Source organism: Pelophylax lessonae, assembly GCF_965119305.1.
Source record: "Pelophylax lessonae genome assembly, chromosome: 3".
Taxonomy (NCBI): domain Eukaryota; kingdom Metazoa; phylum Chordata; class Amphibia; order Anura; family Ranidae; genus Pelophylax; species Pelophylax lessonae.
In genome coordinates, this window is record NC_138770.1 from 344894534 (window position 1) to 344913821 (window position 19288).

Genomic DNA, 19288 nt, shown 5'->3' on the forward strand with positions numbered 1-19288 from the left:
TTTTCATCCAAAGGACTTTCATATGATTCTCGTACAGTGTGTACACAACTTTTGACAGGCAATTCTGACTTTTTGTATGAAAATTCCCATAGGGACAAACGCCAACAATTTTTCTCGTATGGGAACAGAATGAACGATTTTTGTTTAATGTGTACAGTTATCGTGCGCAAAGGGGGTGACAGGGAGAGCAAGGGGGCTGACAGGGAGAGAGGCAAAGGGGCTGACATGGAGAGAGGGAAAGGGGGCTAACATGGAGAGTGGGAGATGACACGGAGAGGGGGGTGACACCGAGAGAGGGGGGTGACACGGAGGGAGAGAGGGTGGATGAAATGGAGGGGGTGGGTGACACGGAGGGAGAAAGGGTGGGTGACACGGAGGGGGAGAGTGACAGAGAGAGATAGAGATGGGGTGACAGGGAGAGAGAGAGGGGGTGAAACTGAGAGAGAAGGAAGGGGTGACAAAGAGAGGGGGTGACAGGGACAGAGGGGGGGGTGACAGGGACAGAGGGGCGAGGTGACAGGGAGAGACAGGAGGTGACAGGGACAGAGGGGGGTGACAGAGGGTGGTGACAGGGACAGAGGGGGGGCAGTGGCGGGGGGAAGATGACAGGGACAGAGGGGGGGGGGGGTGACAGGGTAGGGAGGAGTAAGTCCGGTCACAGTGCTCATCTTATTTACTCAGTCAGAGATGTTCACTATGTAGCTGCTGGCTGCTAATGAAACTTTCCCACCCACACATCTCCTTCACACACGCACGGGCTGCACTGAGTGTGTGGGCGGGCACAGGGAGAGAGAGAGGGGGCGGGAGAAGGCAGAGCAGATGCAGCCTCTCCTGTTCCTGGGCTATGAAACACACACACACACACAGCCTTGTGACAGGAGGGGCAGGCTGAATGGAGGAGCTGCATATTCCCCCTACAGTACAGCCCTGTTCTTACTCGCCGTCCTCATCATTCCACTCACAAAATGCGAGCAGGCGAGAGGAATTTTTGAGGGCTGATTTAAAGCCTTGTTTGCCAGTGGAAGAGTTTTCTTGCTAATTTATTATGCTTTGTGTGCCAAGGTTGGTGCATTTTTTTGAGCCTTGGAACCAAATATTGAAGGAGGTCACCCATAAAATACACCATGCAAGAAAAAAAAGTGGCATAATATCAAAAACAATGAAAGAAGTGAAAGCCATTTGCCTTTTTGGGATTTATGTAGTAAAAAAAATATCAGCATGCTCCATTACATAGTTTGTTGAATCCCTTGTAAGACAATAGTGGAGGATCTTAGAAAGTGTTAGACAAGCAACTGTTACTCAAAAGAACAGGCAAATGCTTATCGACAATGGAATAAAGTGCCCTGGAACATGAAGAAAAGGTAGAGGTGGCAGACATGCTAAATGTCTTTTTACATTTGCACTTTAGCAGAGAATCCTTATCTTGTGTCCTAACCTTCTTGACAATTTTTTCCAATTCATGCCTAGATTAACCCTTGGCTTAACCACTTGCCAACTGCTCTATAGCCAAATGATACAGCGTGACCAGCTAGTTCTGGGAGGCCGTCATAGAATGGCCTCCTGTATGAGCGCTTACTACTGCGCCCCCTGGGGCGCTCACCTGAAAGTGTCCATGATGGTTGGATCGGCGCATCATGAATTGGGGTAAAGGGAAAATCACAGCCGCCCTTTATCATGTTATTGATCTGTCCAATGATGGAGCGACCCCTTTGTCAACAAACCAGGATATGCCTGGTTCAGCTCACACTCCTGCAGTGTTTCTCTCTCCTCTCCTCACATTCTTAATCGGTGTGAGAAGAGGAGAGAGAAACACCACAGCAGCATGAGTTGGTTTGATCCTGTGTGCCCGACAGTGCTCATCAGTACCACTACAGTGCTCATACTGTTTTCTTTTTGCCTTATTTTTTTATTGAATTGAAAAAATGTCAACATTTCAGTAAAAGAGTGTTAATATGACAATTTTATGAAAAAAACAAAACGTAATTTTGCAAAGAATTGTGGGAAAAAATTACAACTTCAAAAAATTCACCATGCCTCTTACTAAATACCATGGAATGTCTACTTTCGAAAAAGGGGTAATTTGGGGGGTATTTCTACTTGTTAGTGTCTCACAAAATGAGAAAGGCCGTCCATACATCAAATGTGATCAATTTTTAATGATTTGCACCATAGCTTGTAAACTTTATAACCTTTATAAAGACCAAACAATATACACTGATTTGGGTTATTTTTTACCAAAGACGTGTAGCAGCATAACTTTTGGCCAGAATTTATGAAGAAAATTTACTAATTTGCAAAATTTTATAACCGAAACAAAGAATTTTTTTTATTTTACTAAATTTTTGTATTTAGAGCACAATAAAAAAAACAAAAAACCCAGTGGTGAATAAATACCACCAAAAAAAAGCACTATTTGTCTGAAAAAAAAGGACTCAGATTTAATATGGGTACAGTGTTGCATGACTTGTCATTTAAAGTATGAGAGCACTGAAAGCTGAAAATTGGCCTGGTCAGGAAAGGGGTATACGTACCCAGGCAAGGCAAGTGGGTAAAAAAGCAGTTGTCATCTCATGAACTCTATTCTAAAACTCCTCTGTACTACTTATTGTGCTAGCATAGTTTCATTTACTCAATGGTAATCCTCTCTGAGGATGAAAACTTTTTCAGAACGTTATTCCTATTGGTCGGTTTCCATTATCCAACATCCATCCTGTTGGCTAATTTCAACATTAAGGGGATGTATGTGCATAAGTAATATCATTGGCATGCATAAGTTCAGGAAAGTACTAAATTACTACAGTACTCCTATTCGTATGTGCCAAATAAAGAAAATATTAGGTGTACTATTTTTGTACCTATGTAACTACCTTAGTCCTAACAAAAGATGACTGAAGTACAGATTATGAGTACTTTCAAAGTTTTTTTTCAAAGTCTTCTATGAACTTGTTTGCTATAACTAGGTGCTATCTTGGAGCCCATGGTCATGACCTGAAGCTGTAAGCATTTCGCCATAGAAAACCAAAGCAGTTGTAAGAAAAAGTTGTGCAACCCCAAGTGCATAGCCATAGTCTCAGAGACCTCATGGGCACTCAGATTCTCTTGGCATTTGTGATTGAGGTATAAAGGCTACCTATGTACATAGTACAAACTATTCTGTTGGTAACCTCAAAGGTGATTCAGGACGTCCATCGTGTCCTGTATATATGACAGCATAGCTAAAACGATGGGCTGTATAGAACAGTGATGTTTTAGGATACTTAATGCTGAAATACTCCTTTAAGGATAAGTAGGGCCAAAGCTTTTTTGGTTTTACTTCTCCTATGGATCACATGTTCTGCACTCCTGTGACCCTTTTTTCAGCCGACAGGGGCCTAAAGTCCACTTTCGGCTGATGTCACTGATCCAGTCCAAACTCTGGAGAGATCCCAGCTGCTGACTCCTCCACAGTCCTGTGCTCTAGTGAGCACTGGAGGGGCAGTGCAGAGAGCCACTGACTGACAGTCACTGGCTCTCTGCTCACTGAAGACCGAGAAATAAGTGTTCCGTAGTCTTAATAGCTCAGTTCTCGGTCTTAGAAGTGGCTGGGGACAGATGCAGCATCGGACCGATGATACATCCACCTAGATGAGTATACATTTTTATTTTTTTGCATTCCTTAACTTCTCTCTTTATTTTAGTAAATAGATGTTTTCCTGTGCTTCGGGACTAATGAGATGTAATTAAAAAAAAAAAAAAATTCTACTCTCCTGAAGTAGATATTTTGCGCTAAACCAAAATAAAAACAAAGACTAAATACAGCAAAATGAGCTGCTGTGCACCATGCCATATTATCCCCACCACACAGGGCTATCTGTTAGTAGCAACATAAAAAAAAAATAATAAAATAGTGCCGTGCTTTCTAAACAAGATATATTCTTTAAAAAATCCACAGTGTGTTATTTCTTATATGTGAGCATAAACATGTACAAAATAAGCAAAAAAAGTTGAACTTTCATAAATCTATAGTGCAAAATTCAAACAAAAAAGAATCATCTTGTGTCAAATCTTTAAATGTCCCAGAAACACAATTTTAAACTCTCTCCTTCTACGCCTCCACTGTGCTCCGTGCTGAATGAAAATAATGTACTATAATACACCTCTGTGCTCCCAAAACATGTGCTCACCAGAAGGAATTGACCCCTTAAAATAAGATCTACACCAGCTTTGAATTCTATTTATCCATTGCCAACTCCAGTTGCTTATCTTCTCTCCTTCATTGATCTCATGCAGTTCTTATTAAATGTTCCTCTACCAGCAACCAGTAATTTCATGCATTAAAACCCAAAACAAAGAGTACTATAGTGTAGCATGCTTCATTAATATGAATAAAATGAATCCCACAAACTCCCACTCGCATTATTTCAAACTTGTATAGTAGCATATACAAATCTGTCACTTTTAAAGATATTCCAATATACCCACCCCTTAACCGACTTCCGGAACTTCTGACATGGGCAAAGGGATGGGTATAGTTACTCTACTACCAATAAAGCTAGGGAAAGTGGGGTTAGAATTCCACTGTGTAATTATAACCCTCTTTTCCTTAATTTATTTGATGAGTGTGTTAAAGTAGAAGGGAAGACAAAAATTCATCACCTTTAAATGTTCCCTAACCTCTGCTCTTATATTTGCTGCTTTTATACCCGTCTGAAAATGGCAATGTGACTGCAAAGCTTTGGCGAGGATGGCTGGTAGGCACAAATGCTTTCAGGGCCAATACCACTTAGGGCTAAGGGTGCCAGTGGCTACTACTGTAAGCATTCACGGATGTTGATGGCCCTGCATAGACAGACCTACTGGAAAAGAGAAAAAAAAAAAGATTTCCATTGAGTATTTTTTGTTAAATAGAATATAAATATATACAAATAAAAGAACAGCGGTGTGGCAATGTGGTTGTGCAGTCTGCGGTAGCATTTATTTTTGTTTTGTTTTTCTACTGTATGTGGCTCTATGATTTCTAGTTACATCCCCTGATCTAGCTGCACTAATAACTGCAATGTTTTTTTGTTAAATATAGGCATGTTCATGGGTTCCTCTGCAATCCCCTACTCCACCCAGGCCACAAGCAATTTCCAAGCTTTCCCGCCAATGGGAGTAGCTGTTCCTACAAGTGCTGGAATGATGGGAAACATGATGGGACAAGCCATGCCTGCAATGGGACAGAATACTGGAATGATGGTTGGCATGGGTATTCCAAATGGATTTGTGGGAAATCCTCCATCTGGAGTAATGGGACTCCCTCCTAACATGATGGGTCCACAAGCAACGATGGTTAGCAATATAGGAACACCTCCAAACAAATTTGGGATGCAGCAAAATCAACCTACACCTTGGAATCTTTCACAGGTAAAAAAAAATAGTCGATCCCTGCCTTTTGTCATTTACCCTTTGCTGTGCTTTACTAAAAACAATGAACCGTGTCATCTATATAATTACAAATGTATAATGTATTTGGCTTGCATGGTCGTTAAAGGTTTTATTTACCTTTTGCATCATGCTACATGTTACACCCATAGCCATAAATTTAGAACTAGAAGTCCCATCTGCCACCACGACAGATAGCTTGTAGTGCTCAATGAACTGTGAGGATGCTAATGAGGACTCTTATAGCTCGTTTACACTTCCTCCAGCTTTGTAACTGAAAGCCTATACCAGGCATTACTAAATGGCAGACCGCAGGCCCAAATGCGGACCGAGTCACTCTCCCATTCAGACTGTCGCGGTCCCGCCATTTAGAAACCTTTTCTTCCCCCTGCCCTTGCTCTGTAATCCTCTCAGAGCTGACAGCGGGAGGTGGGACAGTTCTGGATGGAGGGTGAAGCTGCCTGAGGATAAGAAGCTGGTGATTGGCTGCTAGGATGAAGGGCAGTCCTAGCAGCCAATCACTATCTTGCAACACCCGCCTCCACCCAGACAGCACAGCATGTCTCCCTCCGATCTGTCTGTGTAAGGTAGGACAGTGAGGGAGATGAAGTTAAACAAGCTAAGGACTGAATGTGGGGGTGGGGGATGCCAAGAATTTCAGGCTGAGGACATCAAAGTGGGGGGAGCTGAGGACTGGAATGTGGGGGCAGTGGTGGGATTCAAAACTTTTAGTAACTAGTTCCGAATTTCAAGCATGGTGTAATTTTTTTTTATCTAATGTCAGTTAGAGGTCCGATCTGTCCGCCGCAATGTCGCAGTCCCGCTAAAAATCGCAGATTGCTGCCATTATTAGTAAAACAAAATAAAGAAAAATTACATAAATCTTTCCCCTAGTTTGTAGACGCAATAACTTTTGTGCAAACCAATCAAAATAGGCTTATTGGGATTTTTTTTGTTGCTTTTTTTTGTTTATAGCGCAAAAAATAAAAAAACACACAGGTGATCAAATACCACCAAAGTTCTATTTGTGGGGAAAAAAATTACATACATTTTATTTGGGTATATCGTCGCACGACAGCGCAATTTTCAGTTAAAATAACGCAGTGCCGAATCGCAAAAAATGGCCTGGTCATGAAGGGGGGAAATCTTCCGGTCCAGAACTGGTTAAATTAAAAGCAGGGAGTTAGTACATCAGTGAGTGGTGGTGGACACAGCAACCTCTCCCCTTCCCCTGTATAGAGAGAGAGAGAGAGAAAAAAGAGAGGGAGGGAGGAAGAGAGTATAAGAGAAAGAGGGATGGAGAAAGAAAGAACAAAAGTAGGAGGGAGGGAGAGAGAGGGAAAGAAAGAGGGATGGAGGGACAGAGAGAGAGAGAACACTGGAAACTAAGAAGTGTCAGGATACCAAAATACAACTGCAATAAAAACTTGATGTACTATACCTTAAAATCATGTCAAAACAGCATAGAACAAATATAGTGACACCATTCAGTGATATAAATGCTCAGACACAAAATGTCATAATAATCAACATGTAAACACACATTAATATTTTGAATAGTCCATATACTAGTATGTGAACTGCAAGTGCCAGCTATCAATGTTGCAGATCCAGTGCTCCATCACCACAGACAAACTCTGCCTAATAACTGTAAAAATTGACCCCAAAATTTAGAAGGCCAACAGCACCTGGGGAGAGAGAGGAGGGGGGGAGAGAGGAGAGAGGAGAGAGAGAGAGAGGAGGAGAGGTAGAGAGGGGGGGGAGAGGAGGGGGGAGAGACTCACCGAACCATCAGTTTGTGTCTGCTCCGAGGTCTTCTGTCAGGCAGTTTCCCTTCTGCATCGGCCACACTGTGAAGATGCAGGGAGGAGGTGGGTGGAGCCAGACATTCATTAATGGGCACAGGGGAGGACAAGGAAGATCCTCCTCCACTCTGCATGCTTGGTCCTCTCCTCCTCTGCACGTCACTGGTTGTTAGACGCCAGGCGGCTGGCCATCCTAGCTACCAGTGTAGCGCACAGATGCTGCAATAAAAAATACCGGCAATTGCTTGGGTTCCCCAAATAAATTACCGGCTGGGTGGCAATAACGGACCAGCCCGATCTCTGACTTGCACCGGTTCGGGGAACTTGTGAAATGTTAGTAACAGGTTCCAACGAACCGGTGGGAACTGGCTGAATCCCACACCAATGTGGGGGGGGGGGGGATCTGAGGACTGGAATGTGGGGGGGGGGGGCTGAGGACTGGAATGTGGGGGGGGGGAGCTGAGGACAGTAATGTGGGGGAGTGATGTAAATGGGGGCAGAGGATATTACTGTTAATGGGGGTTGATTTCAAGGAAGTGTGAGAACACTACTGTCAAAGGGGTGGAGGTTGGTGATGTAAAGGGGAGCGGAGGACACCCATCGAGAGGGGATCTTGATGGGAAGGGGAGAGGACTGTGATGTGCAGTGGGGACTGAGGACGCTGATGTAAGAATAGGTTAGGATCTGTGCATGTGCATTAGGTGCACACATGGGCTGCAATACCTGCAAGAAACACAGAAAGAAGTCCTTTACCTTTTTTAAAAAAATTCCACCACGCTAAGCTGCATGGTGCTGCAGCAACATGCCATTTTGCACATGCGAAAATGCACGACGGTAGCTACATGATATTTGGACTCCTGCTAGAAGAAAATTTTACTGACCGGACCTCTGTGAATTGTAATTCAATACCCTTGGCCTATACAGAGGTATTGGCACAAAACTGCAGGACATGTTTTTAGGAGCCTGATATTGCACACGCTATTTACTTGATCACAGGTGCAATGCTCTGCAGACTCCTTTATAAAAAAATAAAAAAAAAAACAGTTATACATTTGTGTTCCTGCAACAATATATGCATTCATTTACTTTTTTCAAAAGGCAAACTTTACCCTTTAAAGTTTTTTTTAAAGCCAAAACTTTATCTTGTTTTAGAGTAATGAAGGATTAGAACACCTGTCTATTTTGGTTTATTGCTGTATCACTGCAGAGATCCGCACCCTTTACTTGTCCTGGTGATACTGGAAGTGAGCAAAATTCTAAATATTTAAAATATACCTGTAACAGGAAATCTTTAAATTGGGACAATTGTTTTAGTGTCAAATTTCTAAGAGGTTATTTTCCTTCCCGTGGTAAAGATATCCTTTTTCTTCCCTTTTCTTCTCTGTCTACAGGACAGGTTAAAGGAGAAATATGGCCAAAGCACTTTTGGCAATACTTCTCGTGTGGGTCACAGGAGGGCACTTATGTCACAGAACCGGTCAAGACTCTTCAGAGATCCCGAGTATATTATCGGGACCCACCCAGATGCCTGACCGGCAGCTGGCTCAGCCTCTTAGTGCATCACTGTATGCCTGGGCCAGCCACTCCACACCACGGCCTGTGAGCCCTGGAGGTATATAGCAAAGAGCTGGTGACTGACAGTCTGCTCAGTGAAGAGCAAGAACTGAACGGTCAGCGGTCATGTGATCACTCCGTTCTTGGTCTTAGATCAGCGGGAGACAGCTGCAGCATTAGATCAATGCTGCAGCTACATAGGTGAGTATGATTGTTTTTTTTATTTATTTTTTTATATGCAAGCTTTATTTTACATTTCTTAAAACAGTACAAAGAATAAAGTAAGAAGAGTCAATCTGCATCCATAAAAACAGGTCTCATGTGTTTTGTACAAGTGGCAACCTCAAAATCACAACACCCATAATGCTTCCTATGCCCCAACTCTAGTCTAAAGGGAGAAACCCCTCCCCCCCCCCCATATATTGGAAAGACAAAGGACGAAGAACATCACAAACACAATTCATGCAAACGGTGGCCTGAAGTGTCAGAGTGCACTGGTAAAGTAAACAACCTAGGGTTAGTTCGGGGAGGTCTCACTCACCCACCCGAATCCTGCACTTCTTTTAATTGAACTCTCCTCAGTGGGGTTACACTTGAATGTTCTGGTGTGAGTGGTAAAATGGCCTCCACCAGACATTTTTCTAGAGTAAAGGATTGCTACCCATAGCAAAGTGAAATGAAACAAACCAATTTTAGAGTTTTTCAAATTACTTACATTCAAGGCATGTTTTAATTAATAGCTGTTGGTTATTAGTGTGCTTGTGTTAGCTCTCAGTTGAACTGTCAAGCCATCAAGTGTCTGTTGTCATAGCTGATAACATGTGCAGTACCAAGGCAACAGCAGATGAGACAGAGGTTAAGTTGGCAGTTTCCTTCATTGTAAAGGATAGAAGTGTTTAGAATACTGTGTTAACTATAACCAATCTTAAAAATATTTTCTCCTGCCTTAAAGTGGAACTTTGGTCAGAAAATGAAGTCCTTCTAGATCACTTTAGGCTTGCTCCTTTTGAAGGTATAGCTATGTAAAACATCAAAACTAAGTGTCTATACTGTTTAAAATGCAGTAATATACTGTCTCAGAAAGTAGGAGGGGTAAACCTATGCGCTACTATTGGGTATAAGACGTACAAACATGAGAAGGATGTAAATAAAGAATAAAGGTGGAACACCAAGGATTGAGCAGCCAATTCAGTAGTGTCGCCACATACCACAATAACTTATGAAATAAAGAAAATCAGCGCTCTGATCCTTTATAGCAGGGGTGGGGAACCTTTTTTCTGCCAAGGGCCATTTAGGTATTTATAAAACCATTCGGGGGCCGTACAAAATTATCACCTTAAAAATGTGCCTGTTATATTTGGTCAAACATTTAATTACCTCACCCCTAATGTGATGGCTGCAACTGCTTCTCTTTGGTGAGGTGTGTGATATTAGCTGGTATTGATGATGTTTCTACTCGCAACTGGTTTTCCAGGTTTGCGTCGGTCAGTCTGGAGCGCAGTCGACTTTTTTGTGGTGGTAAGTTTTGAAAAGAACTGCTGGCAGGTACTGCTGGTGGGTACAGCTGGCTGGTACAGCTGGCTGGTAATGCTGGGGGTACTACTGGCTCAGGCTGGTACTGCTGGCTTGTACTGTGCTGTGAGTACTGCTGGATGGTACTGCTGGCTCAGGCTGATACTGCTGTGGGTACTGCTGGCTGGTACTGCTGTGGGTACTGCTGGCTCAGGCTGGTACTGATGGCTAGTACTGTGCTGTGGGTACTGCTGTGGGTACTGCTGGCTCAGGCTGGTACTGCTGGCATGTACTGCTGGCTGGTATTGCTGTGGGTACTGCTGGCTGGTACTGTGCTGTAGGTACTGCTGGCTCTGCTGTGGGTACTGCTGTGTGTACTGCTGGTACTGCTGTGAGTACTGCTGGCTCTGGCTGGTACTGCTGGCTCTGGCTGGTACTGCTGTGTGTGCTGCTGGCGGGAAATGCTGGCTAGGAGAAGTGTAGCAGCGCCACGCTGGAGGAAGAGGCGATGTTTCCTGTATTGGTCACAGGCGGAGTGCATTTGATATCACTCTGCCTGTGACTCACTCAGACTGTCAGAACAAAGCCGGAACTATACAGGAAGCATCGGCTCCGTTCTGACAGATCAGCTGAGAGACAAACTCAGCTGTATGGGGGGCCGGACCAGATGACTTCGGGGGCCGCATACGGCCCCCGAACCATAGGTTCCCCACCCCTGCTTTATAGCAATGGACCACTCAATAAATATATATACCGTATTTATCGGTGTATAACACGCGCCGGCGTATAACACGCGCCGGCGTATAACACGCACCCCAATATTTGGAGAGAAATTTCAGGAAAAAAGCTTAAACTTAACATAAACAGCTTTGAACTCAGAACATTTTTTTTTTTTTTAAATCAAATGATATCTCGCCAGTGTCCATAAATGCAGCCCACCAGCAGTGTCAATGAATGCAGCCCACCAGCAGTGTCAATGAATGCAGCCCACCAGCAGTGTCAGTGAATGCAGCCCACCAGCAGTGTCAGTGAATGCAGCCCACCAGCAGTGTCAGTGAATGCAGCCCACCAGCAGTGTCAATGAATGCAGCCCACCAGCAGTGTCAATGAATGCAGCCCACCAGCAGTGTCAATGAATGCAGCCCACCAGCAGTGTCAATGAATGCAGCCCACCAGCAGTGTCAATGAATGCAGCCCACCAGCAGTGTCAATGAATGCAGCCCACCAGCAGTGTCAATGAATGCAGCCCACCAGCAGTGTCAATGAATGCAGCACACCAGCAGTGTCAATGAATGCAGCCCACCAGCAGTGTCCATACATGCAGCCCACCAAGTGTCCATACATGCAGCCCACCAAGTGTCCATACATGCAGCCCACCAAGTGTCCATACATGCAGCCCACCAAGTGTCCATATAAGCAGCCTCGCAAGCGCAATGTCCAAATATGCAGCATCGCAAGCGCCATTGGAACTGACCTCATTTGTTTTAAAAAAGACCGGGAAGCAGCGCCGACTCCGAGAGCAGAAGGTGCGGGCCAGGCCGAGAAGGAAGGGCGAGCTGTCATAAGAGCAGAAGGGGACGGGCCGAGCCGAGGAGAAGGGAGAACGAGCGAGCGCAGTCATCGGAAATCCCGCCTCCTCTGCTGAGACGTGTGACGTCTGTCATAGGCGGGACTTCCGATGACTGCGCTCGCTCGTTCTCTCTTCTCCTCGGCTCGGCCCGCCCCCTTCTGCTCTTATGACAGCTCGTCCTTCCTTCTCCTTGGCCCGGCCCGCCCCTTCTGCTCTCGGCAATGCTTCCTGGCCATTTTTTTTTTTCATATCGCCGTATAACACGCACTGCTGCTTTTTCCTCCATTTTTAGGAGGAAAAAGTGCGTGTTATACGCCAATAAATACGGTAAATATTGAACTCGAAATAATGAATATTAAAAGGAGTAGATGATGCGGAATAAAATCAAATCACAGTAATTATCCGTAGCGTAGTATAAAAGGTAAAAATGTAAAAACACCTTTAAAGATATATACGTGGAAGTGTATCAAAACTGGTGCAATCAAATCACAATAAATATCCAAAGTGTAGGAGAAACAATAAAATAATCAATCAGATAATGCATAAAAGAACATAATTATTAACGTGATAAGTATAGAAGTGGTGATATAATATTATATAATAGCTAAAAAATGTGGCAGTGATTCAGCTTCTTAGGATAGTAACAAATCCAAATGTGAAGATATAGTGAAAAAAATAAGATGAATACTATATATCCAAAGAGTCTCAATCAATAATCTAAATAAAATATAATAGTGTATATATAAGTGCCAATCTAAAACGTGAATAAATAAGGTGCTGGGAAGTCCATAAAACAATAATAATTCAAAGGATGATTGCGGTGAATAAAGTGCTCAAATGTCCAATTTAAAAGATCAAGTGGCTAAAAAGGTGAAGTAGAACTTCCGGTGACAGCCAGGTGCATGAGTAGGTGAGCTAACAATCCAACATTAGGTGTAATGGCCGCTCACCTCCATTTACACTCAAATGAGCATTTAGGTACAATCTTTCACCGTATCGGACCTCTTAATCTTCTCCAACGGATGTAATGCTTGTATCTCCAAACCTTATACGGTAATTCAGGATATATATATATATACGAATCTCAGCACTGGTGTATCATACACTCCTTTCCTTTTTTGGGCGATCTCCTCATTAACCCACGATATGTCAATCACTCACTCATTCCGATTGAGGCATAAGAGAGAAACTCTGTGTAGTAATTCAAGGGTAAACTTTAATAAAAAATGCAGGTCACTTACAGTTTAGCATTGAATAATGCGTGGAACAAACACAGAGCCGCCGATGCGGTAAACTCCGATACTTCCGGTCTCGGCCATAGACCGGAAGTGACGTCAGTACGGCTTCTCCCGACGCGTTGCGTCACAAATCACGTGACTTCTTCAAGGGGTAACAGCTGCTGCTGATGTTCTCAGGACTGAAGAAGTGGTAGATGAATGGGAATACGAGGCTTTATCTATCACATTGAGTATATACTGCCCAGTTGAAAGAGATGATCCAGGGATACCTTTCTCTACGAATCCAGTGCACAGGAACCGCTTGATAGAGGATACCAATTATTACCCCAAGGCGCATTACCCCAGTAGGGGTATATAACTCTTGTGAATGTGGGATATATTGGAGGGATGCACCGCTCTTTCACCCAGCACCTAGCACTCGGACCACTTTGAATATCACCCATCAAAGTTACCGAAGCACTGTTTTCATTTCACATATTTTTGGATTGTTGATATTTAATTTAAGTTTTCAGTATATTTTATAGTTAATTAATTCTTATAGTTAAATAATTTTTTCGGATTTTTATCTGGCACCATTATTTAAGATTATCACTACTTGATACTACTTTCACTGGAACACAGTTTATCGATATTTATCTTTATCTATTTATTGCACTTATCACTTTGTGTTTAGATTCACTGAGCATTATTTTATTCTGCTTTTAAACCAGAATATCTTTGTCACTTTTGCACTTTACCACATTTATGCATTTATTTATAGTGTTTATTGTATATTGTTTATTTATATACGCACAATAGCACTTTACTTAATCCAGTGAAACAAACTTATCCCCTTCCACACATATTTTATTTATTACAGGCAGCGCCATTTTACCTCACTTTACCCCAAATCTACTGATATAGCACCTTTGGACTATATTTTGAGTTTGGCTGCAGCCTATATTTTGCCCATAAGCACGGAATTCTTTCCATCTTCATTTAGGATGCCAGCTATTTGATGGTTTGACAGTTTGGTCGAAGACATAAGCAAATGTGACAGTTACATTTCTGGAATTCTGTGATTGCTAACAGTTTTTTTTAAACTGTTAAATCGATGGGTTTAGTTACACTTTATGATTTCCTGCTGTTCAGTGGCTCTGGGCTTCAGCAAAATGGCAGCCTCCAGGAAGAAGAAACTGGAGCAATGCTTGAGGCAATTTACAGGACACACTAATTTTGATAGCGTAATTAATGTGGAGTGTTTGCTCCTTGCTAAGGAACATTGTTTTTTATCAAGTTGTTATGAGTAAGTTCCACTTTACCAACTATGGTTACTAGCCTGTGTGAGAAAAATGCATAAACGTAACTATTTTTATGCCGCTCCGTTACGGTCATGTGATCGGCTCCTTTGTTCTCAGCCAGCAGTGGCTGCAGGGGAGAGGAGGGAGTACTGACAACTGATATGCCATTGAAGCCTATGGGTGCCAGCTCCAGGCTTTTTACTAGATGTTGTCAAGCGCTTTCTCCTCTTCTGTAGCTGATGCTAGCTAAAACAGGGGATATCATGTGACCAGGCTGGAGTGGCATGAAATTTAGAGAAGTATACACATCTTTCGAATGCCGGCTACAAACCATAGGTGTTGGGTGGGAGGAGGGAATGTTAAGTGAAGATTAGTTAGAGTAAACCCAGCTTTCTACTTTAATTCAGCTTTACCAAATTGAAATATCCTAATGCAGAAAAAATAAATTTGTGTCCATTGCATGCTTTCCTATCCTTGTGGCAATTTTCACATTTTTTATCAGTACAGTTTATAACGTTACTCCCTGATATATTGCGCCAGATCCCACTTAAATGTGCCGATTTCCAATCTGTTAGCTCGACCATTTAAAATATCTGGACCATGGCTTTGACAATATAAGGATAGTCATCACTCAAGTGAATACGCCAGGCACTTCCCATATTTCAGTTCATCAGTCTGAGAAAAATATTTTTTCTGTATGTTAAAGAGGGACTTCTGTCCCCTTAATATTGACCCTGCCTCCCTCACTGGTGCTGTCATCTTTTGAAGTTCCACTGCATTTGCAAATGTGCTGAAGGATGCTAGTACATGCACAGACCAATAGGGATCCAGGACCTCCTTAACTTAACTGTGCCATCTTTGCATATGTTTTTTGGAAATCCACGCATGTGTAAATGTACCTAAGGTCTGTCAGATCCCGATGGCCAGATAGAGCCATTCAACACATCTTTGCACACATGGAATAATTTGCACTGTCATTCTTTCCTAGGTAAGAGAGGAGTAAGTGCTACTCTGCAGCACACAAATGGAAAAACCCAAATGAGGGGGAGGGCAGTAGCCAGACAGAGACCGTTTGTTTTTCGGTGTCAGGGTCCACTTTAAGATACCCTTGTTTGCTAGAATAGTGTTTCTTTTATTCTTATGAAAGTACAATACCTGCTATGGGTCACATTCTATGGATAGCTTTTCCATCATCGCATTCAGCAGTGAATCAGAATACTGACAGTTTTTTGGACACAGACACCTAGCAATAGGTGTATAGGCTCACACAGGACCCTTATTTTGCCAATAAGGTTGATGTCATTCACCACACCATTCCAGAATTCCTGCAAACATGGGCAGGATCATAAAATGTAAAAGAAAGCAGCACCGACGAAACTGCATGTATAACTGGTCGCTGTTCTGGTAGGATAAATTCTTGCCAATCAGGCAGGGGAGTATTTGGCCGCTGCAAGAACTTAAGCTGGGTAAATCTGTCGCGCACTGAGATCCTCAGGGGAAGATATTGTCGGAGGTCCTCTTCCCAGTCATCATCTGCTAGTGCAGGTATATCAACCTGCCAGAGCAAGAACAACTGAGAAACCTTGGAAGTATCAAGGGCAGCTAATAGAGAGTAAAGGACAGAGAGGGGTTTATCTCCATCTGATTATCTGAGTACACTATCAACATCAGATATCTCTAAGATTAAAGGATAACGAAACTGGGTCCTAAAAGCATGTTGTAGTTGAAAATATAGGAATAACATTCGGTTAGGTAGGTCCAGCCTTCTCTTGAGGTCATCAAAGGTGAGTAACCGCCCTTGGGATACTATATCACTCAGGATCATAATCCCATATCTAGCCCACAGAACAGGATCAGGGATGGAGTGGAAATGAGGGAACCGTGGGTTACCCCATAGCGGGGTGTGTGGGGACCAACAAGTAGGTTTCTCTACCTTTGTCCGGACTATTTCCCACACTTGAAGAGTGTTCTCATAGAGGGGGTCAAATTAGGGTTAGATTGGGGGCCCCATTGAGCCAGATTCTGTAGCTTGGAGTAGTAGCAACGCTGCCTCTAAAGTGGAAGTGGGATATGCTGGCTCCTCTGACAGCCACTATTGAACCGTGACCAGGACCATAGCCCAATTGTATTTAATAAAACAAGATAGAGCAAGGCCCCCAAGAGTAATAGGTAATTGCAAGGAGGTTTTTGCCACTCTAGAGAGAGCCCCTTTCCAGACAAATGAGATGAGAATACTATTTAGTCTCCTAAAAATGCATCCAGTATTGGTATCGGTTTTTGCCTGAAGAGGTACGTAAACTTATGTAAAATGTACATTTTAATGAGGTAACACGTCCTACTGTGGTGAGGGGTAGAGACTTCCAGATCGCACATCTCTGAATGGGGAGAGAGGTCACCGGGTTTAAATTGAGCGGAATAAATTGCCCAAGATCACGATGGATTTCAACTCTCAAATAACGAAATTGGGAAACACTATGCAGCTTCGTATTAACCTGTGGGGGATCAGCTAAGGGGTGAAGAGGAAAGAGAACAGATTTCCCCCAGTCAATACATACGCCTGAACATTGCCCAAAGTTTTTAATAACCGACAGAGCCGCCTTCAAAGAGGTACTCTCATCCCTGAGATACAATATGGTGTTGGCATACGACGAGACCAGTTCCTGGAGGGGACCTATGGTTATGCCCTGTACCTCAGATGAGGACCCTGAAAAAATAGCGATAGGTTCTATTGCTGAGGCAAAAACCCCAGGGGAGAGTGGGCACCCCTGTCTAGTCCCTCTGTATAGAAGAAAGGGAGGGGAAAGTAGACCCTGTACGTATCATCGGGGATCTGTACACAGCCTGTACCCAAGAAAAAAAATGTAGGCCCGAATCTAAACCGGCACAGGACCTACCACAGATAGTTCCACTCCACAGAATCGAAAGCTTTTTCAGCATCAAGGGAGGCTACAACGCCGGATCGGGCAACACCATCAGTAGAGGCCAGGACCATATACAGTCCCTGAAGGTTAATGTCTGTCCCCTTACCTGGCAAAAAAACTGTTTGATCCTCGTGGCTTAAGGTGAATATATCCTTAAGTCTCTTGGCCAGGATCTTAGTTAGGATTTTAGCTTCTGTGTTAAGCAAAGAGATGGGTCGGTAAGACATACACAGCTCCTGATCCTTTCCAGGCTTAGGAACCTCCACAATGATTTGTCAAAGGAAAAACTGCGCTTAAAATGATAAAAATAATAAACCAAACATCACATATGTTTTTGGTTAGAGCTTTAACTCTACAGTGTGATATCACCACAAATAGACTATGTAAACAAGAAACAGAGTTGCGCTAAAGTATTGCAAATATCCAAAATTTGGCACACAAAGTGAACATAAAAGCTGTAGAAATTCCAATATAAAGTTCTTGGAAAGTTTGAGCTCGAAGAGGTTAACCAAATGAGTCACTGCTTCGCACATCCCATCTCCACCACTGTGTCCAGCAGACCACCAGAATGCCGCCACCAAAAGTGTTAACAATTTTGGCTGCTTACCAGAAATACTACACCTCTTACCACAGGAGGCCAGTAACACTGTGGGCTAGTTACTCCTTCAGGGCCTTGAATGAATAATCCTGTGGGCTTTCGCTATGCACGTCAGGCATCCAATTAGAATTTCCGTTTAACCAAGCTCAAAGACTAAAAAATACTCCAAATAGTGGAAAATCAGGGTACATTTATTATAAAAAGCAGAGTTGCACTTACATGAGAAGATCAAAACATCACGTAAATAAGTTGCTGGCCGGCACAAAAGCGTTTACCCCTGCCCTTCCTGGACTCCGAAATAGCAATGACATCAGCACGTTGTCCACCCTACGCAATCTCCCAGCGAAACAAATTGAGTTCAGAATGGAACTCCTTAGATATGCAGCATCCCACAGCTATTTCTGGTGGGGAAAATCAGTTTTACCGCCAGGATAGAGGATTTGCTTTAAGGGCTAAATTCTGGCTAATCTATTTATGGCCAAATGGGAGGAGGATGTCATCTTTGCCCATCAGAGACCAGAATTAGTCTTGTGGGCAAGGTATATTGATGATATCCTCCTCTTATGGAAGGAGGACAGCAAGGGATTATATGACTATATGGAATCTCTGAATAATAATAGGGGCATTATATTGGATTTTGAAGTAAGTAGGATAAAGATCCATTTTTTTGGACCTCAAAATACGTACTAAGGCAGACAGATTAATTACATCTACCTATTTCAAGCAGACAGATAGGAATTCCTATATTCCTTTGGACAGCTGTCATCATAAATTATGGTTATATCTGTCCCTAAAAGCCAGTATATGAGATTAAGGCTTAACTGCTCAAACATTGAGGAATACAATCAACAGGCCGCTGTACTGACTGAGACATTTGTGGAAAAGGGGTATGAGATACACACTTAATTCCATATTTGATCAGATTCAACAGGTAGATAAAAATACTATTTTTAAAAAAACGGGAGCACAATATACTGAGGAAGAAAGGGCCTTCCCTCCCCTTTATCACTTCATATTCCACCCAACATTGGCGGGTGAAGCACTAAACTCACTAAAAAACAGATATAAGGGCCAGGCAGGTGCGGAGCTCCGATCACACACGTTCGAATAGGTCGCCATCTTAAAACAATGACAATTGGACCACCCTGTTGTTTAATTGAGACTAAAGATGCTAGTCTAATCAGAATTCAGTTGACAGCAGAGCTGCACGATTAATCGTTAAAAAATCACAATCTCGATTCACCCCCACCCTTCACGATCTTACAACAGCATGTCCTCAATTCTTCTCTGCTCACTCACAGCTGTCAAAAAAAAAAAGAGCCTCTGGCAAATCTTTATCAACATTAAGGCTGCTAGATAACTATAAATACAATATTTTACAATGTATCATTTTGTTCATTTAGATCA

General features: G+C 42.9%; 1 protein-coding gene across 2 annotated transcripts in view; it reads left to right on the forward strand.

The window, feature by feature from the left end:
• The window catches only part of SMAP1 (small ArfGAP 1), a 592387-nt gene that overhangs the window by 520348 nt on the left and 52751 nt on the right, over nucleotides 1-19288 (forward strand). For both annotated transcript variants that reach the window (XM_082249786.1, XM_082249787.1), the window contains one exon: nucleotides 5057-5385. In XM_082249786.1, the coding sequence (XP_082105912.1) occupies nucleotides 5057-5385 (329 nt within the window). The remainder of the gene's footprint in view (nucleotides 1-5056; nucleotides 5386-19288) is intronic.